The sequence below is a fragment of the Gaeumannomyces tritici genome (assembly GCF_000145635.1).
Source record: "Gaeumannomyces tritici R3-111a-1 unplaced genomic scaffold supercont2.7, whole genome shotgun sequence".
Lineage (NCBI taxonomy): Eukaryota > Fungi > Ascomycota > Sordariomycetes > Magnaporthales > Magnaporthaceae > Gaeumannomyces > Gaeumannomyces tritici.
Genome location: NW_008804551.1, coordinates 219,945 through 239,245, shown reverse-complemented (window position 1 = coordinate 239,245; position 19,301 = coordinate 219,945). Strand labels below are relative to the sequence as shown.

The following is a 19,301-nucleotide window of genomic DNA, read 5'->3' as shown; positions in this document are numbered from 1 at the left end:
GAGAGAGAGAGAGAGGAATACAAACAATCAAGGCCCGCACAGCCATGTCCCTCCGGCGCAGCATCCAAAACGCCCACGAGGCCAGCCATCGGTTCCCCTCCTGGGCCGCGATGGCCAGGACCTCCTCCTCGAGCAGCCTTCGCAGGACGGGCCCGCCGTCGTCGCCCTCGTAGACGCGCGCGATGGCGACGGCGAGCTGCACGTCCTTGATCTGGTTGAGGCACACGTTGACCGCGTCCTGCAGGTGGTCCGCCAGCAGAAAAAAGGCGGCGGCGTAGCCGAACCGGCGCTTGCTCATGAGGGCGTAGGCGTTCTTGAGCGCGGCCGTGCGCCACCTGGGGTCGTCAAAGTTGTTTGCCAGCAGCCGCTGCGTCGCGGCCTGCTCGCGGTTCCAGCTCGCCATGCGCCATAGGCCCTGCAGCACCGCCTTCTTGCGCAGCGCCAGGTAGAAGAGGCTGCAGTCGACGGGGTTCTTGTCCTCGCTGCCCGTGTACTCGTTGCGCGCCACCACCTCGAACTGCCGCCGCACCGCCGCCGCGTCCGACAGCCACATGAACATGCCGCTCTCGCGCGCGCTCTCCCACCGCAGCGACCCGTGGTTCTGCCGCGTCACAAAGTCCACCAGTATGTCCTGGCTGGTCGAGTGGTGCGCCCAGTTGATCTCGCGCCACGACATGTGGATCTCGCTGGTCCTGCCCTTGCGCAGCGCGTGCTGCCGGTAGAAGAGCATGTACCGCGCCCCGTTGTCGTCCATGGACCGCCGCTGCGTCTCGACGAGGCCCGCGCACTCGACAATGTCCACCAGCTGGATCTGCTCGTGGCCCGAGAGCTGCGGCAGCGCCACCTTTGTGAGTCTCGAGTTGATCGAGTCGGCCACCTGCTCGTTGAACTCTTCACCAACCGCGTCATGCATTGACCCTGGCGCGAAAAATGTGCTCGAGTTCGGGTCTGACTTGTAGTCGTGCGTCGGGCTCTGCGCGCCATAAAAGAACTCCATGTCTAGCCCCAGATAGTCATCTATAGTCTCGCCCTCAACCCAGTATTTGAGCGTCGTGTCCAGCGACGTCAGGATACGATGCACCAGCGTGGTCTTGCCCGCGAGCATGCACTGGCTGAGAAACTGGGGGTGGAAGACGGGCAGGGGCCCGTTCAGCCGCCTCACAACATCGAACAAATCGAGGCTGCCGTCCTTGCGGTGCGGGAGGCGCAGGCTGGTGATGAGAGAGCTGGCCGGGTCGAACTGCCTGTCGTGCACAAAGAGCTGGTTTCCCGCGCCGATGACCAGGTGGCCGTCGCCTAGCCACGTTGAGTCGCCGATGGGGTGCGGCGTCATGTCGCGGATGCTGATCTCGCGCACTGGCGCCCAGGCAGGGCCCTTATTAAGGTAGTCGAACCGCAGCTGCGAGAGCAGGAGGATGCGGTGCGGGAAGCCCACGGCTAGCACTGACTGAGAGTCGGGCGTCGACGTCCAGTCCAGATCGTTGATGGAGTTCTGGCTCTCAAAGTCTTGTGTGTACTCCAGCCTGGCGCCCCGTATGTCCCAGATGGTGACGGCCGACCTGGACGAGTTGACAAGAGCCGCCCTCTTCAGGGTGCTGCCGCTAACAAGCGAGGGCTCGACAAGCCCAGTCTCCATCGAACACGTCGTCAGCCACTCCACGCGCTTCTGCTCTGGATCGACACGGGCCGTCAGGAAATCAACCCGCCCCTCGCGCGTGTACGACACAGCCACGTCCCGCGCAAACACATCGAGGAACCCAGATATCACCGGGGAGGATCCGGCCGGGTCTACAGGCAAGACATAGGCCAGATCCTCGGTCCCTTGCAGACTGAAACGGCAGAATTCCGTCACGGCTGGTCGCGCACTGCCGTGGCCGTTGACCGGCGGTGCTTGGCCGCCGCCTACCGCGTACAGCGGAAGGCTCATGGTCCAAACTATCCCCTGCTTCTCCGACGTTATAGTAGCGACATGCGCTACTGACGAGTCCCCAGGCCGCTGGCGAGGCAGTATCAGGAGGCAAAGGGGCTTTCCACCAACACTGTAGGTGCACCGGCCGAGAAGGCCCGGTGGGCCCGGCGGACGGCAGTCCCAAAGGGTGATAGAGTCATGGTGTAGGAAGACGACAAAACGTCCCTTGCGCAAGACGCAGATACGGTGGATGTGCCCCTGCTCGCTAGTCGGGGTCAATGCCAGCTGGGACAGCGATGTCGACCGAGCGCCGAGCTTGTGCGTCCAGACGGAGCTCTCGCCGTCCCGCGTCCTCGAAACGATGGCATGGCCACTGTAGTTCCGCACAATCTTTTGCACCGACGTCGAGTGCCCTGACCAAGAGCCCTTTAGGCGCAGGCGGGGTGCCGTGGAGGCCTGGTGGAGCATGTCGGCCATGTTGGCCTCGTAAACGTGGATGGTTCCACGGAAGTCGTGTAGCAGCAGGTGGAGGTGCCCGCCCGCCTTGTTGCAGTAGCTTTGCACCTCGACGTGGGCGTCAGCTGGGAGCGACAGGCTGCGCGCAAAGTCAAAGTCCTTGGAGTAGATATGTGCCGCGTTGAAGATGCGGCCCGCCCTCTGCGCCGTCCTGCTACCAATGTTCTCCAGCGCCCAGGCCGACATTCCGCCCGCCGTGTCTAGCACCATGCACAGCTCTGGGTTGCGGTTCGCCACTTCCACGACATGCTGCAGCCCCATGTCGTCGTCCGCCTGACCCGTGGCGCTCTCCTGGACTGCCGTCTCCGCGGCAGCCGATATGTCCCTGCCGTGCACTATAAATGCCCAGCGCGTAAGCGGCTCGTCGGGGCGCTGCGGGTGTCTGCCCCGGAGGGACTCCTCCAGGTCGAGAGTGCCCCAAAGCTGGAGGTGCTGACCGCTGTGGTGCGACTCGGAGCCGGACCAGATGCGGACGCTCTGATCGGCGCAGAAGGTGTAGAGCACATTCTCGATGGTCTGGTTGACGTCGTAGGGTTGACGCCATTGTATCCTGGTCACGGGCGCGGGGTGGCGGAGATAGGCAAAGTCGAAGCAGACGTCGTCGGAGCCGAAACTGAGGCGCCGCCACACCTTGACGAGCCGGTCGCTGTAGCCGCAGCAGGCGATGTAGGCCGAATCGTACGAAAGACTGGCACATTTGGCCGGGGCCGCCAGTCGCTTGGACCACGAGCACGAGGGTGTGGATGAGGTCTGGTACAGCTTGAGCGATGCGCGCGCAACTAGCAGCTCCTCTGATGCGCCCCACGATAGCGATACGGGTGCGGTCGAGGAGGGGGAGGAGTCGTCGTCTGAGAATGGCTCAATGAGCGACTGCAATGCCCACTTCAGAGCGATGGCGCACCGTCAGCACCATCACATGGAATCCCGCCAGTCTGGCCATCCTAGTCACCTCCTAGTCACCTACCCGAAGAGCATCGTCCTCCAGCCCAAAGGGCTTGTATATCCGGACATGGCGGTCGGTGGCGGTGGCTATCTTGCCCGACGCCTCGTCGAACGCGATGGCGCGCAGCGGGGACTCGTCATCGTCATAGACCGTCTGTAGCAACGTCTGGTGGTCCGAGAGGATGGCGAAGGCATTGCCAGTGATGTAGGCCTGCAAACGGCTTCTGGGTCAGGCCAGGGGCGCCGCGCGTGCGCGTTGGCGAGGGCGGGCAGGTGGAGTGCTTACGATTATGCGCCGCGAAGCCCAAAAGCCTGTCGAGACCGTCGAGTGGGACGAGGCGGGTTTCCCGGGCAGGACTACCTTCATACTTCTTGACGAGCTGGCCGCTATGAAGACATGTCTGGGAGAGAGGGAGCGACAGGGGTGCGGCGTTTAGGCACGCCGGGGTGTGGCCGTGGCGGATGCGCGTGGGGAGGCCAGTCGAGGTAGGTGGTAGGTAGGAGAAGGGCTTCAAGCAGAGGTGCAGCCAGGCGACGTTGAGATAGACAAGATAGTCTGGAATTGCGGCGGCCGAGAGCTCCTCTAGGACTGGTGTCTGCCGAGCTGTCGCGACACTTGTGCTCAACATGATGTAGCGCTCAATCCGCTGTCGGATGGAGCTGGGGTAGCGTCATCCGCAGCTGCTGCATCCAAAGTGGATCGCGGAGCTGTGGCCCCACAGGGCAGGTACAAAGAGGTACACAGCACCTCTCGGCCGGCGCCGGCTACGTCAAGTGTTTAAATCAAGACCACAGGCACGAGTTGACATGAGCCTAGATTGGAATTTATATATCATAGTGTTACACTCGGTACAACTTCTCCATCGGCACCTTGCTTTTGAGGGCTCTGTTGGAGCCATAACCTAGGGAGAAGTCGGCATCACCAGCGTCTTTCCATTGTCGTCATATCTCGCCTCTGCGATTTTGTCAGGCCTGATCGAAACATGCAGCTGGATAGGTCACACAGGTACTTACTGAAAAAGGTGTAGGAGAGTGTCACCGTTTCTATCCCCTTCATATTGAGGTCGTTCAACAGCTCCGGGTCGAGGTAGAAAAACACTGGCATTGCCACCTCCTCACCCGCCTGGAGCCGCTGCTCGTCGAAACAGAAGCTTTAAACGGTCCCTCAGTCAGTCACTAGCGTCAAGGGGAATTGCCCGAGTGATAGAGGGCTGAGTGATGGAAGGCCAAGCCGTACCATTGGATCTTGGAAAAGTATGGCGCAATCTGGGCAGGCGTGACGGAATACGTCGCAACCCCGATAATGTCCTGGTCGCTCTTGTTGATGGCGGTATAAAAGGCCAGCGCCGTCTCGCCAGGGAGCACGCGCACCTCGCGCTGCTGCGGCACGAACTTCCAGGGCAGCTGGTCCGACGTCGAGGCGTGGAACGTGACGCGTATCCTCTTGGCGCCCGTCACCGGCTGCAGGCGAGACGAGATACCCTCACTGCCGCCGCCGTGCGCGGGGCTCTTGATCGGCTGGCCGCCCCATCCGGTAGTTTGGCATATCTAGGGTAGGGAAATCCAGTCGGGCCCGTCAGCGTCTCGGGTCGGTGGGAGAAAACGGCTCGAGGAGGTGGGCTATGGAGGGGTATATCTAGTCGGGCGAGTGGGCGCACCATTTTGTACATTGGGACGGAGCCGTACGAGAAGGCGACGGTGCCCAGAATGATGCTGAGCGTGTAGTTCCTAGGGATTCCCATAACACCGGCCGGCTTAGCTCGAGTCCCGGAACACCACCACCGCCGCCGAGAGCCGGAGAAAACGGCCCGGGTGGCACATACCTACATGGTCGTCCTATTCCTCATCTTGTAGACGGAGCGCATCTGCTCCATGCTGGGGGCGTCCTCCGCCCGAGCCTTTCTGCCCGGTCCGCCCGACAGCCCGCGCCGGCCGCCGCCGGTCCCGCGCCCCAGCAGCTGCCTTCGCATCTGCGCCGTCGCCGTCTGCCAGCAGGACGGCGGCCCCGCGGGGGGGCGCCGTGCAAAGACGTTCATTGTGTTGCCGGTGATTCCTGCTGTGTGGGAGCGACTGGCGCGGTCATCACGAGGCCCCGGGGTCGATCGATCGTGAACCGAGGGGTGGGATCTGTTGTGCACACGCCCAGAAAAAAAGCGAGTGGAGCGATGATCGTCGGGTGGAGAGGTGGTTGGTTTGGTGGACTGACGCCAAAAATGGGGCACTTGCGCACAGTCGCTGACAGGGAGTTCATGGCGGTCAACTTGGGTCTTCGGTTGTGGTTACCAGCAAAAAGCTCTGGTCGCTTCAGGGGCTCCATTTCAGTGGGGCGACGTCAAGTCGCACCCACGCCGTGACAGTTTCTATCATGCTATCTTGAAATCTTGAAAATCATATGCTATCATATACGTCCTGCTCATGCTTGCCAATTTGGGTGTTGAGACATAGGGAATAAGGGGGAGGAAATTCGTCAAACGAATGTCGGGGGGTATAGGAAAAAAAAAACAAGAAAAGAACAAGAAACCCAAGATTCCGGTACAACCTGACGCCAAGATCATGCCTGCAAAACTCCACAACCCATCCCCCCTTTACCTCTTCACCGCCTCCGTTTTTTTTTCTGTTGTTGTTGTTGTTGTTGTTGTTGTCATCGTCGTAACCGTCGTTGTTGCTGCTTCGCTTAGATAACCTTGCAGGTCTTGACCACGTTCCTCCTCCTGGCCGACGCACCGCCGTTGGAGCGGCGACCGCCGGCGGGCCTCCTGCTCCACATGCGCGAGATGCCGCGGAGGGTGTCGATGACCACGACCTGCACGGCCAGGACCGACACCCTGACGACCAGGTCGCCCATGCCGAGGCGGGGCTGCTGGCCGCGGGCGTTTGTCGAGTCCTTGAACTTGATGGGCAGCTTGGCGCCGAGGTGCTCTACGGCCACCTTGAGGCCGCTGCTGAAGCCATCCTCGTGGAAGCCGTACTTTGTCCACGCGCCCGCGTAGCTGACGGCGCGGCGGTTCTGGATGTGGTGCAGCAGCTCCTGGGCCCGCACGGACGAGGGCGTGAAGAGCGGGTGCGCGTACTCGAACCGCCCCTGCACCGTGGCCGGGTCGGGCTCGTGCAGCGGGTTGAGCGTGACGAGCACGTTGCCGAAGTGCTCGCGCGGGATGTGCTGGAGCGCGTTCATGTTGTAGGTCAGCGAGACCTTGTCGATGTTGCGCCGGCCCGCCTCGGGCGCCGACACGGTCATGTAGTTCCAGGCCGACCAGGCCTTGCGGTTCGCCGGCATGAGCGACTGGTCCGAGTGCAGCACCGCCACGTTCTTGGACGTCTGGAAGCTCGACATGATCTCGTGCTCCTCGTCCGTGGCCGACTCCTTTATTATCGAGTAGGCCTGGTCGCCGTGCGTCGCCAGCACCACGTGGTCGTACACGTGCGACCTGCCGCCGTTGAGGTGCAGCCGCACCTTGCCGTCCGCGTCGTTGGTCAGCGACTTGACGGGCGTGTTGAGGAAGACGTGGTTGCTCGGGAAGCCCTTCATCACGGCGTCGATGTACGACTTTGAGCCGTCGGGAATGGTGAGCCAGTCGGGCCTCTTGGAGACGGTCGACATGAGGTGGTGGTTCCAGAGGAACCTGACGAGCGTCACGGCGGGGAACTCGAGCGCGCACTTGTCCGGGCCGGTGCTCCAGACGGCCGCCGTCATTGGGATAAGGTAGTCGTCGCGGAACGCGTCCGAGTAGCCCTCCCGCTCGAGGTACTGCCCGATGGTCTCCTCGGGGCCGAAGGTGCCCACCAGGAACTCGGACGACGTGGGCCTGCCGTTGGTCTTGCCCTTGGCCGAGCCGTTGGGCTTGGCCGTGGCCGCCGCGTTGGCCTCCCTCAGCAGGTCGAGCGCGAACTGGTTGAAGCGGACGACGTCGAAGATCATGCGCCACATGCGCCATGAGAAGAGGTTCTTCGGCTGGCAGAAGACGGTGGCGAGGCTAGACCCTGCCCACTCGAAGAGGCCGTGGTCACGCGACAGGCCAAAGGTCATCAGCGTGGGCGCGGTGGCCACACCGACCTTGTTGAGGAACGCGAGGAAGTTGGCTGGTTGCCATGTTAGCAAGGGAAATGAATAAACGATTATCACAAGTAGGCGGCGGCTAGAGCGTACGGTATGTCTCTGAGTTCATGACAATGAAGCCCGTGTCGACCTGAGTGGTGTATTTGCCGTTCTTGAAGCTGACGGTGTTGGTGTGACCGCCCAGGCGGGCGGCAGCCTCGTAGAGGTAGACATCGTGGTGGGTTCGGTTCAGTGCCCACAGCGTTGCAATGCCCGCCGAGCCGCTGCCGACGATGGCCACCTTCTTCCTAGGAATTGAGGGATCGTAGACGTTGAGCGACATAGTGGCGGATATGGCGGCGCGAGACGCGCAGCAGCAACAGTCTCAACAACAAACAACGGAAGAGAGTGGAGGCTTTGCTTGATTGACAGAGGGAGCGAGCAGCAAGTGGAAGCAAGCACTGAAGGTCAACAAAGGGTCGCGATGGCCTGCCACACTTGGGACTGGCTAGCACAGGTTCGTCTCAAAGCCGGGGAGCGCCGTTGGATAAAATAGGCGGTGCGGGAGCAGGCCCCGGCTTCGTCAAGGCGGGTGACGTCTTGCCCTGGACCCAATGGCTGCAGAGGTACCTCATTTCCTGCCTGACACATGTCAAGCATGGAGAGGCGTGTACGTGGGTGCGGAGAGAGATTTGCTGCTCCGACCAACGAGGGCCACCCGGGACTAGACAGTTGCTGGCATTGCAGATACTATGTGGGCAGGGCCGGCCTGGCCCGGGGTTGGGCAGGGCCATTGGTTGTTTGGGCGTCTCCATATCCAGCCCTGTCTTTAAGTGAAGTAGATTACATACAAGTGAAGTGGCTGGAGGAAGGATAGGCAGGGCTTCCATGGCCGGCAGAGAGGTCGCGTGCTGGGGGGAGCCCCTAGCCGGATGGGAGCCAAGGGGAACCTCCCGGGTGGTACCCAGGGGGGAACGCGGAAACCCAAAGGGGGTGGGAGGGGAGTGTGAGTCCAAAAGCCGGGCAGCCCAAAGGTTGGCTGCCTCCATCCTGCTCCCCGCAACGCATCCCTTAGCATTAGGCAGGACGCGCAGAGCCAGAACAGTCACGGTCTCTGCGGCCAGGGCGGCCAGTTGGCAACTGGGTGAGCGATTAGCAAGACATGACCCACAGGCTGGCCGCCTAATCGACGGGCCTGCAATCCTTTGGCTGCCACGACATGAAGACCGCCCCGAACGCTACCCGCGCGCGCAGGCAGGCAAGCAGGCAGGTGTAGGCGGTGCGATGCGATGCGACAGGGGTCGAAGTGAAGGAGAAAAAAAAATACTTGGAGACCATGCCCGACTCGACGGATCGGGCGTTCTCCCGACAATCCACAAACCTTGATTGGCGACGCCTCCCCCATTTGCTGCCTGTCGGAACGCGTGCGTTGGGGCCCCGGCTGGCCACGCCCGCCCAGGCGAAAAAAAAAAAAGCGGCCAGCCTCCAGAAAAGCCAGCGAGCGCACACCGCCCGCCACGCATGAGCTGCACTAGCGGCTTTGCCGTCTCAGGTGCTCAGGCCAGCGCGCATCGAAACCGAGCTTCCAGATAGGCTGAGTGGCTGATAGGCCACACACTCACACCCCCCTGCGACGCGAAACCACATTCCACTCCATCCAGCTGCAGGACACCAAACGGATTGTGGAATCAAGGCGCCCATTTGATTCGCGGCCACTTGGTTTTCCGCCAAAAGGGAAAAGGGGCGAAAGGGCCGCGTTGGCAAGGTCCACGGAGACAGCCTGCTTTGGCGGCCGGTTGGGCTGGGCTGGGCTGGGCTTGCTGAGCAAAGGCGGAGACAGAAAAAAAAAAACGCTCCCAAAGTGCAAAGCTCATCACCTGCCTGGAATCCTCAAGTCGGGTTGGAGGCAGAAAACGCCCTGTTTTGATCCGATGGCTGTGAGTGGCGATGGGATGCTTTCGGGATCTTCTAGCATCAACACCCGACCGCCTAGTGTCGAAGTATCAACGGTCATCTGCCAAAACACACTGGTGACCCGGGGAATGCCACCACCGCCACCACCACCCTTTAACCTGGTGCCGAAACATGCTCGCACAAAGCTCGAGGTACACCGGCAACGGGCTGTTCACTTCTCGGCTCGTTCGGCCAAAATATAGTCGGCCCATCACACCCGAAATCGGAAGCATTGAGGCCCGGCCCCGTAAAAGGAGAGAACAATACCCCTGAATTGGGACGGGAGGCATTCACCGCATCCCCCCAAGAGCCAAACACAGTAGGCCCCCACCCACTATCGCCCACTATCGCAATTCAGAGTAATCCAGATGCGTCCAGGGTATCCAGAATTGCCAGGGTGTGCGTGAGGTGTCAAAGATACATTACCCATCAGGGACCAATTGGCTGAGCTGTCCCATGCGGCGGCGCTGACAGCAACGGCCAACTGGCCTGCCAAGCCTTCTCCTTTTTCCACGTCAGTGACTCCGCCCGCCCTCGAGAACCAGTGGTTGTGGTGGAGAAACAGTGCGTACGACCAGAGACGGCGGCTCGACCGACATGCCGCATCCGTCCGTCTGCCTGCCTGCCTGTCTCCTTCGAGTTCGGTTGTTGACGGTCTTGAGAGCTGTCACGGGCCGGGCCGAGCTCGGAGCTTTCTTGACATCGCCGCCTCCTCCCACCTCCAGCGTGCGAGGAGACCCCCGCTCCCATCCCATCGCCATACTGGTCCGTCTGCCGCCCCGGAAGCTTTCTAGGGCGTGTCCGAATCCCCTCGAATCCGCGGTCCCCCTAGGTAGCCTAGACGTAATTCGAGCCGTCCAATAGGCTGCTGCATCATCTTGAGGGAAGAAGTGTCCTCCCAATGTACTCTAGTGCTATCTTGAATGATTCCCGGATATGGCTCTCGAGTCGTCGGTCTTTTTTCCGCCGCATCCAGATCAGAACCAGGACCAGGAGCAACAGGTCGGCCGCGGCGTGCTTTGCCGCAAGCCACAACGCCCAGGCCACCCATGCGCCAAAACTTCGCTTCCTTCGAGATCTCCACTCGCGTCCCGTCGTGATGTGTTCCCGGAGAGCCGCTATCTCTGTAGAGAGCCGGACAATGGCGCGCTCCATCTTCTTGGACCACCGGTCGCCTCGCTTAACGTATTGATCGCCGTCTTCGTCCTCGTCTTCTTCCTCGCCGCCGGCCTCGGCGGCCATCCGTCGTCGGTAGTCCTTTTCGGCCTCGTCCTCTTCGCTCATCGGGCTCAATACTTTCATCGGCCCGTCGGCTCCGCTCGCGGGCTCCTCGAAGCGTCGGGCAGCCCCGCTCTCGTCTCCTGGTCCTTTGGGCGATGGCTCGGACGACGCCGACGTGTTTCCTTTGATCTGATTCCAAACAAACTCGAGCTCTGCGACTAGCTCCATAGCATTGCTATTATGAGGTGATAATATCGCTGCAAGTCAGCCTCAGCCGCCCGACATTTTCTGTTGGTCGCATAGACGCTCGGCGCAGGGCCACTCACTCTGTAGTTGCATATTTGTGCATCGTGTCTATCAGGGCCTCGATGTACCGACGTTTGGCCTCGGTGCGACTCAATCCTTTCTGTAGGTTCCACGCGTCGAACTTGTCCCTCTCCCGCTGGAGGTCCTCGACCTGGATTCCCGAGGCGGCTGTAGGGCGCTCCATCACGCCGTCGACATCGCCCTCCATGGCCTGTTTGTACAGCCCATAAAGGCGCATGCGGTCGGCGGGAGGGGGCCGGGTGGCCCCCGTCTTGGGTATCTTTTTGATCGTGTTGAGTGCATGGACAAACACGCGGTCTGGGCCGAGATACAGAAGGGGGCTAGTCAGTCCTGTGTCGGGCATTGGGCCAGATAACACGTCCCAGGGCAATCGCGCAACATACCGACCGAGTCGGCCATATCGACAGTCATGGGCTTGTGAAGGGATCCAAATCACGGATGGTCAGGTGGGAGCCGCGGCCGGCGATGGCCGCAGTCACAACGCGGATTGGGCCGTTTGGTCGCGCGATGTCGCAAGGACGAGAGGATAGAAACGAGGTCAGGCACTGATTATTAGAATAAACCGGTAATAAAAGGCTCGAGACGCCCAGCTTGTCTATCTCGAGTCAACACGTAACAGCAGAATGGTCAAGCGTGGGCGGTCCATCATTCTACGAAATGGCGGCCGACGAGGTGAGGCTTGGGTGTGTTTGTCGCGTCCCAACTGATGGGACCTGGGGCGGCACGTCGGCTCGTTCCTGGGATGCAGTCTATGCCTCGGCGATTTGATTGATGCTCGTGGAAGGGCCCGCTTCTCCCTGGCCTGGGGTGGGGCTCTTGACCCCGACCTGGCGTTCATAGCTCAATTGAGGGGAAGCGAACGCTGAGCGGGAATGGAATGGAACCTGGAAACGGGCAGAGATACAATCGCCAGAGTTAGCTGCATCCTGTAGCGGCCCCCAAATTATATTCTTCGTGCCGATACTTGAATCCCTGAATCTCCGTATCGCTTGTAACCAACCGCTATATATGACCAAAGATGACGCATCGAGAGAAGGCAGAGAAACAGGGCCAGCGGTTGTCGAATAGACGGCTGTGGGTCAATCGCTTATCGGCTCCCTCCCAGCATGGCCTCATGCACCCCCCTCTGCTTCATCCAAGCGTCCTTCATATCGATGTACTTCTTGAGTTGTTTCTTGTTGTCCAGTGCCATCTGTGCGGCCTTCTCTCCTGCCTCCCTCTTCGACAACGCAAACCCCCTCCCGAGCAAGACATCGCTCTCGCCCCAACCATCCAATTTGACGCCGACGCTGAAGATAGGAAGGTGGTTGTCCTTATCTTTCTTCTTCGGCCCTGGGAGGTCCACGTATTGGATTTTGACGCCTGGAACGACCAGCATGCGCGAGAGGATCACCTTGGGCGGCCCCGCTACCAACTGAGTACCATCTTCTGTGGAACACTTGCCGGTGCTGACCTTCCTCTCTCGTTGCGATCGTTGTCTCGCTTCCTCCTCCCGAATCTTGTGAGCGATTGCCATCGCCCAAACGTCCTTCAGCCAGCTCGCAGCTCGAGCCACGCCGCAGCCGGGATCAGATATGACAATAGCACCAACATAGGATTCGAAGATGTCGCCAAGATACTTGATTTTTTTGTTCGCTGAGAAGTTGTTGAAATCGGGGGGCAGCTGAGCCCGTTTATCGAGGCCGTATGCGCGAGTCCACTCGGCAAGGCTCTCATTGCGGATGAGCCTCTCGCGGATCTGCGTGCACTTTCCGTGTGCCAGGTCTGGGAAAGTCTCGTAGATGAAGCACGTGGCAAATAGCTCCAGATACGCGTCGCCTAGCCACTCGAGGCGATCACTATTCTCCTGGACCGACATTGCCTTTGTGCGTACGGCTTCGGGATGCCTGAGAGCAGCTTGCTCCACGCATACATCCTTGACTTCTGGAAGTGGCGGGAGTGATAGAGGGATGTTTGCCGATGTCCATTTTGTGAAGGCGACATGAGCAGAGACTGCTACTGTGCCGGGATTTTCCCCTGCCGACTTGTTCTTGGCCACTTGGGACGCCAGCTCCTGGACGCCGGGAACCAACCGCTGACACAGGGCGGCAACCGACTCCCGAGTACTTTCGCAACGCTGTGGTTGCATGGGCTGCTCTGACCATTGCTTGAGGGTCGCCATGCAGTATGCCAGGTCGTCTGAGTGCCCGATGAGAAAATCAATCGCATCACCCAAGTCGGGTTCGGGCAGGCGGTTGGGGTTCATCAGTGTTGCTGCGCCCGCACGTTCGTTCAACCTGAGCCGCTTCGCGGGTGCAATGACTTGAGCCACCTCCTCGTCAGGCTCTGCGCGGGCGTGCTTGGACATGTTGAGATTTTGTTCCCTCTGTATTCCTCGTTGAAAAAATGACCTTGGTAGAATGCCGCTGAACTAGATGCGATCAGTATGCTAGCGGGAGGTGTGTGGTTGAACTGATAGGTACCTAGGTGGACGATGAGGGCGCGCGGAAAGTCTCAGGTTCCAGGACCTCAACCGACTCGGCAGCGGGGCAAAGCCGCATATCCAATGAGACCCACCAAAAACCGCCAGCTTTGCTAGGGACGACCCACCTGGTGGCTGCTGGTGATCGGGGTTGATGCGACGACAGGTCTTCTTCAATTTTGTGCATCGCTGTCGAACTGCGACCAACCCATCCCACCACAGCGCGTTCCTGCCATGCCATCAAGATGAGTGTGCCGCGCGCCCGTCTGCTGGATCTCCTCCAGGTAAGACCGTCCTTTTGATACCCTAGGAGACCGCGACCCAGCTGACTGGGAGGAAGGCTCGATGCCAAATTTTTGCGACGACGTTCAACCCTGAGGGGGTTCGCACCGGCAACAAGGTCTTGCGGCAAAGACTACGAGGCCCGGCACTGGTAGACTACTACCCACGACGTCTCGTAACCTTCAACGACATCAGGAAGGAGTTTGGAAATGAGTTTGTGATGGAGAACGAGCCGGAGAAAGAGCGGCTACGCCAAGTCGAGGCGTAGGGACCCCTCTTCATCTTTCGCGCGCCCCCTAGACGTCCCCGAGACGCACCAGACTAACAACCATTGTTCTACCACAGCCTCAAAACTCGTGGGAAAGGTGCCCCCAAGAAAAAGAAAGGGCCTCCTGGTATGTCCATCTCGCCCTTCTGCGGTTCCCCGGTTCCCACACAGCTAACGTTCTCGTCCCACAGACCCGAAAGCAAAGAAGCGATAGGCTAGGGCAGGTTCTGTATAATAGTAACACTGCACGCTGCAACAATCTATGTTCTCATGTGCACGTCGCAATCCCCCTTTGAGGGTCCGAAATGTGACCTGAGCCGAGCATCATGACACATTGCCAGGCCGTCTATATAGCCCCTGAGGTAGAGTATCGGGGCTGCGGAAGGCGTGAGATAGTCTTGCGGTATTTATATTCAGGCATAGCCATGCTCCAGCAAGCAAAATGATAGCTTTTCCAGACTAAGAACTAGCGTCAAACTTCCCATCCCGCTTGTTGGAGAGTGGATGCCAGGCGAGCAAGCGTCTGTGCCCTCGTCTGCTGCAAGATTGGAATCACATCCCGCATTTTCCCACAGTCCCCTAGTAATCCCTCCTGTTTCGTCGAAGCGTTGAGCAAACGGAGATCAAAGCCAGGCAACATTGGTTATTGTGAACATGATGCTGCTCTGGGTTGATGCCTTTGAGAGGTGATTTCCTGTCAGGTTTGTGCTTTGGGGGTAAACAACGATACGCTAGAGCAAGAATCTTGGTACCCACCAACGACCTTGAGCGCGACCTTTGGCATACATAGGTACTACTCAAGTAGACAGTAGGTAAGTATATCGGCTGCTGTAACCGATGCTTGTGGCGGTTAGGTAGATATGTGATAGACAGAGCGACGTTGCGAGAGGGAAGGTGGTGAGCCTGGGCATAGGCTGCCAGCAGGCATTATCTTTTCCGCCCAAAACGGTGAGCTTGACTGAGCAAACCGGCATCAGACTGGACTCCTACGGATTGCCGTCTGATGGCACAGTGGAAGCCTCCCTGCCGATTGGGCAGGTGCGGCCCGCTAATATCTGTAGCCATCAGTTTTATGGAGGCAAGGTTTGGGCTTCGGCCGTATAGTTCCTGCCGCCCCAGGTTCTCCAGACGGGTCAAGCCATAGGAACGGGGCTTCTCTATTCCTTCACTCTATGCTTGGACCCTGGTTGGCAGAGCATCTAAGGATGAACCTAGCGCGAAAGGCAGCTAAGTTTGGCAACTCCGTCGGGCGACATCTGCCATTACCCAAAGTGGGCGAGTGCTCAAAAATAGAAGGCGCGGCCGCTTCGTTTCTGGGTAGCCACCCATCCTACGCCGCCGTCTGCCTACCGCCCGCCCTCTCACCCCGAGGCAAGCTCTCCCTCTGACCCACCTCCCCGGGCGCTGCCGTGGAAGGACCCAATTTGCAGGCTTCTTTTCCCTTCCGTCTTCTTTCTAGGTTCTAACCCAATCCCCAAAAAGAGGCCAAAACCTGATTTCGTCTGCTCTCTGCTCCATCTTCCCACCCGCATCAAACCAGACCAAACAAGCAGACAGGTCTCCCACCACCACCCACAACAAGGAACCCTTCACTTTCCTTTGTCTTGATCTGTGAGGCATCTTTGCCATATCATCCGAGATTTACGATTATCCCGCACTTAATGCTCCTGGCCCTCGACTAGTGTGAGCTCCGTGGACAGTCATCGGCTCAAGCAACATGTCTCTCGCCGGCGCCGGGGCGAGGCCCAGCCCTCAGTCCCAGCGCCAGTCTTCGGTGACCAAGAGCTCCTCTAACGACGAGAACCACAAGCTCTCCGATGACTCCACTAGCATCCAGCAGCTCTTTCAGGTACTTGCTCCGCTGTCTAGGCTTTTCCGCTAAATTCCCTTGACCCCGCCCTCAACTCCATCCATCCCATCCCGAACTGCCGACTATCCCACCCAGACTCAGATTCGATTCACCACGCCTTCACCTCGGCCTGCACATTCACCTTTCCTGCGTCTCGTCCTCATCAAACTAGCTCCGCAGGCGCAAGTAGTATACCACAGTTATGCAGAGAAAGCTAAGCATGATGTTTGTTTAGGGTTCCGTCGGCCACGCCACGTTGAAGAAATCCGTCAGCGCCCTGACTACATCCAAACTTTTGAACCAGGGTCTGCCCAAGGTACCTAGTCCTCCACCTTATGCTCACATTCCGCCCCCACCATAACAGCTAGGCTGATAATAACAGAGGACCAAGATCAACCACGAGACCTCCGCTGTCTCTGAGCCGTCCCCGATGGACAAGTTGCTGGCGAGACTCTCCGAGCAGCGGTCACCCGGAAGCGACCAGAGCGGGTCCATCAAGACGCTCACCGACGACGAGCACGCTCATTTGCACAGCCTGGACCTCCAGTCTTCCTGCAGCTCGTTGCCCATCACCCCGGCCACCGACAACTTCACAGCTACCACCCCCGCGACTCGTCCTGCCAGCGCCACGCCTGATAGCAACGCCGCCAACAGCGAGGAGGTTCACCGCCTGAAGCTCGAGCTTGCCAAGGCTAAAAACGAGATTTCGCGGCTGGACCAGGAGCTTTATCAACAGCGATCTCTGGGTCCCGAGATCACGGAAGCCGCCCTAGGTCAGGGGGAGGGGGCTGCCGCCAAATCCAGCATTCTAGGTATGCATGGTAACAAAGCCTCAAAGGCTACCTACCCGCAAGAGCCCGCTGGTTGGCAAGCCCAAGACGATTCTCCCTCGGATACCAGCGACACAATGTCTACCACGGGGGGTTTTGGTCGCACCCGCGGTATCTGGTCAGCCACGAAGCCCGCCTTCCAGAACGGCTTCCTCCAACCCCAGCCGCCTTCGCTGCCAGACACCGCGCAGCCGGCGCCTTGGACTGGAGGTAGAGGCTTCACTCCCGATACATGTGCCGCCCCTTACGGCGCGCCCACCATGGATGGCTTTCATGGTGACCGCTTTGTCCCCGATGATGATATTGGAATGCGCCCTGCGTCCAGCCGTCGCAGCCATCGCTACGACAGCCGGTACGGTTCGCCCCAACCTTTCGGCGCCGGTTTTGGAGGCGGATACAATATGAACTTCAACCGGTACGAGCCTACTACCACCTTCCATGGCGGACAGCCGGGCCTCATGCCTAGCTCTGGACCAGGTGGCATGCACCAGCCTTATCACCAACAACCTGTGGGCACTCCATTGTCTCCCCATGCCACTGAGTTCACATCCGGCAGCGGCGCGACCTGGAAACCAGACGTAAGTAGCAGCTCTCCGAATCCGAAATGCCTTCACAGACCGTCCCCTCCGAACTGGGGAGAACTGACTTTGTGGCCCTACCAGCCGGTGGCAGCTGAAGGCCAGACCTACTTGCCTACTACCGAGCCTCTGAACTACCGCCGTCTTTTGGATCGCACCGTCAACTGCAACTGGAAGTACATTGTCGACAAGATCGTCTGCAACAATGACCAGCAGGCGTCCATCTTCCTGCAACAGAAGCTCAAGGTCGGCACGCCCGAGCAAAAGTATGAGATCGTCGAGGCCATCGTGGCTCAAGCCTATCCACTCATGGTCAACCGTTTCGGTAACTTTCTCGTGCAGCGCTGCTTCGAGCATGGGACTCCGGATCAGGTCATCAAGATTGCTGAAGCCATCCGTGGAAACACGTTGAACCTCTCCATGGATCCCTTCGGCTGCCACGTTGTCCAGAAAGCCTTCGACTCAGTCCCCGAGGACTACAAGGCCATCATGGTTGGCGAACTGCTTCGGCGCATCCCGGAGACCGTCATCCATCGCTATGCCTGCCATGTCTGGCAGAAGCTCTTTGAGCTGCGCTGGACCGAGTCGCCGCCGCAGATCATGAAGTTTGTCAACGAGGCTCTGCGGGGCATGTGGCATGAGGTTGCTCTGGGCGAGACGGGAAGCTTGGTTGTCCAGAACATATTTGAAAACTGTCTCGAGGACGACAAGGTACTAGGATCATATCTCTCCTCCCTTATTTCCTTACATGGCTTATATCCGGACTAACCCCCGCTTCTCGCAGCGTCCCTGCATCGAGGAGGTTCTGGCCAACATCGATATTGTTGCCCATGGACAATTCGGAAACTGGTGTATCCAGCATATCTGCGAGCACGGTGCTCCTGCTGACCGGAGCCGCGCCGTCGACCATGTCATCCGCTACGCTGCCGAGTACAGCATGGACCAGTTCGCCTCCAAGGTCGTGGAGAAGTGCCTGAAGATTGGCGGCCCCGAGTTCCTGACCAAATATCTCGACCGAGTGTGTGAGGGACGTATCGACCGCCCCCGGATCCCCCTCATCGACATTGCTAGCGACCAGTACGGCAACTATCTGATCCAGTACATTCTCACCCACGCGAACCCCCAGCACCGTGAGACTGTGGCGGCGCACATCCGCAAGCACATGGTCTCACTCCGAGGCTCCAAGTTCGGCTCCAGGGTTGGCATGCTCTGCACCAACCCTGCCGTGGCGACCAGGCCTGGCCCGGGCGTTGGTCCGTCGATGGCGCGCATGCCTCCCAGCGCTCGTTATGGCAGCGTCTACCGCTAAGCTGCCAGCGCTGTATATCGCTCGGCGTCATCTAATTGTATTCGCAACGCCCGACTAATCTTTGCTTGATTACTCGCACTGACTTTCCAGCCAACCTCCCAGCTGTCGACGTGACGGCAGGTGGCGCTTGTACGACCATCGACTGGAGTCCTCGAGACACCGGCTTGCCTTGTTTTTCTTTCTTTTTTCGAGTCACCGTCACACACACTGCCAAATTTCCGTGGATCGTCTGAGTAATCAAGATCCCCGAGAGCATATGAAAATTGCGTTTTACCATCATCTTCCTCAGCAAACTAAGTTTACAAATCACCCGAAATCCTACGCTCGGGAGGCTACTGCCCATTCGAGTGCTTTGGACACATCATGGTTATGGATTTTGCGATATGGGAGGACTGTCAAAAGCTCGCTGGCTTTGTTCAGCTGGGACATGGGGTGTGAGGAGTATTTGCTTTTCGGTGTTTAACAAGTATCCCTCTGTGGGAAGACTACCTGTCGTCGTATAGTTGGTGCTATTCCTGAGCAGGTCAAGATAGTTGCGAGATCAGCTGCCATCCAAGTGGTCACGCGCAGTCAAGGAGCATCAGGTCGGTGATGGGGAGGTTTTGAGTGCGGAGAATAAATAAATTGGTGAGATAGACTGGGGGAACGGGTCCGAAAGGGACGTTTTTTAGGAGTTTTTTTTTTTCTTCTTCTCTCTTGGTTTTATCCGAAGGAGCCGCCCGGCTCGATGCAACTCTGTATGGTTATAATTTGCGTCGAATCGCTTGGTCGTAACATACAAGTTTACTGGCCACTCCAAGTCCATGCAGGTGTTGAAGTG

The 19,301-nt window shown here is 59.0% G+C and overlaps 7 protein-coding genes across 7 annotated transcripts in view; 2 read left to right on the top strand and 5 right to left on the bottom strand.

Annotated features, from left to right (window-relative positions):
* The window catches only part of GGTG_11426 (WD repeat-containing protein), a 5,718-nt gene extending 1,685 nt beyond the window's left edge, over positions 1 to 4,033 (bottom strand). Inside the window, exons 1-3 of the mRNA XM_009229316.1 lie at positions 3,654 to 4,033; positions 3,390 to 3,578; positions 26 to 3,307 (exon numbers count right to left, since the gene is read on the bottom strand). Of these exons, the coding sequence (XP_009227580.1) occupies positions 26 to 3,307; positions 3,390 to 3,578; positions 3,654 to 3,734 (3,552 nt within the window). The 5' untranslated portion in view covers positions 3,735 to 4,033. The remainder of the gene's footprint in view (positions 1 to 25; positions 3,308 to 3,389; positions 3,579 to 3,653) is intronic.
* Positions 4,034 to 4,163: 130 nt separating this feature from the next.
* On the bottom strand, positions 4,164 to 5,634 carry GGTG_11425 (cytochrome c oxidase assembly protein COX11). The gene is made up of 5 exons (XM_009229315.1): positions 5,195 to 5,634; positions 5,026 to 5,095; positions 4,605 to 4,915; positions 4,382 to 4,518; positions 4,164 to 4,322 (listed from the first exon to the last, which is right to left on the bottom strand). The coding sequence occupies exons 1-5, from the start codon at positions 5,401 to 5,403 to the stop codon at positions 4,270 to 4,272; spliced, it is 780 nt and encodes a 259-aa protein (XP_009227579.1). The 5' UTR covers positions 5,404 to 5,634; the 3' UTR covers positions 4,164 to 4,269.
* Positions 5,607 to 7,884, bottom strand: GGTG_11424 (amine oxidase). The gene is made up of 2 exons (XM_009229314.1): positions 7,515 to 7,884; positions 5,607 to 7,447 (listed from the first exon to the last, which is right to left on the bottom strand). Exons 1-2 carry the CDS (start codon positions 7,744 to 7,746, stop codon positions 6,042 to 6,044), a joined length of 1,638 nt encoding a protein of 545 aa, XP_009227578.1. The 5' UTR covers positions 7,747 to 7,884; the 3' UTR covers positions 5,607 to 6,041.
* Positions 7,885 to 10,229: 2,345 nt separating this feature from the next.
* On the bottom strand, positions 10,230 to 11,303 carry GGTG_11423 (hypothetical protein; the record flags this gene model as incomplete). The annotated part of the gene is made up of 3 exons (XM_009229313.1): positions 10,230 to 10,812; positions 10,904 to 11,201; positions 11,288 to 11,303. 3 exons carry the CDS (start codon positions 11,301 to 11,303, stop codon positions 10,230 to 10,232), a joined length of 897 nt encoding a protein of 298 aa, XP_009227577.1.
* Positions 11,304 to 11,991: 688 nt separating this feature from the next.
* Positions 11,992 to 13,251, bottom strand: GGTG_11422 (ribonuclease 3; the record flags this gene model as incomplete). The annotated part of the gene is made up of 1 exon (XM_009229312.1): positions 11,992 to 13,251. The coding sequence occupies one exon, from the start codon at positions 13,249 to 13,251 to the stop codon at positions 11,992 to 11,994; it is 1,260 nt and encodes a 419-aa protein (XP_009227576.1).
* Positions 13,252 to 13,520: 269 nt separating this feature from the next.
* On the top strand, positions 13,521 to 14,423 carry GGTG_11421 (hypothetical protein). Its single transcript, XM_009229311.1, has 4 exons — positions 13,521 to 13,649; positions 13,706 to 13,911; positions 13,993 to 14,042; positions 14,107 to 14,423. The coding sequence occupies exons 1-4, from the start codon at positions 13,611 to 13,613 to the stop codon at positions 14,127 to 14,129; spliced, it is 318 nt and encodes a 105-aa protein (XP_009227575.1). The 5' UTR covers positions 13,521 to 13,610; the 3' UTR covers positions 14,130 to 14,423.
* A 1,209-nt stretch (positions 14,424 to 15,632) lies between these two features.
* On the top strand, positions 15,633 to 18,481 carry GGTG_11420 (pumilio-family RNA binding repeat protein; the record flags this gene model as incomplete). Its single annotated transcript, XM_009229310.1, has 5 exons — positions 15,633 to 15,764; positions 16,000 to 16,080; positions 16,147 to 17,172; positions 17,257 to 17,883; positions 17,957 to 18,481. The coding sequence occupies 5 exons, from the start codon at positions 15,633 to 15,635 to the stop codon at positions 18,479 to 18,481; spliced, it is 2,391 nt and encodes a 796-aa protein (XP_009227574.1).
* Positions 18,482 to 19,301: the final 820 nt, after the last annotated feature.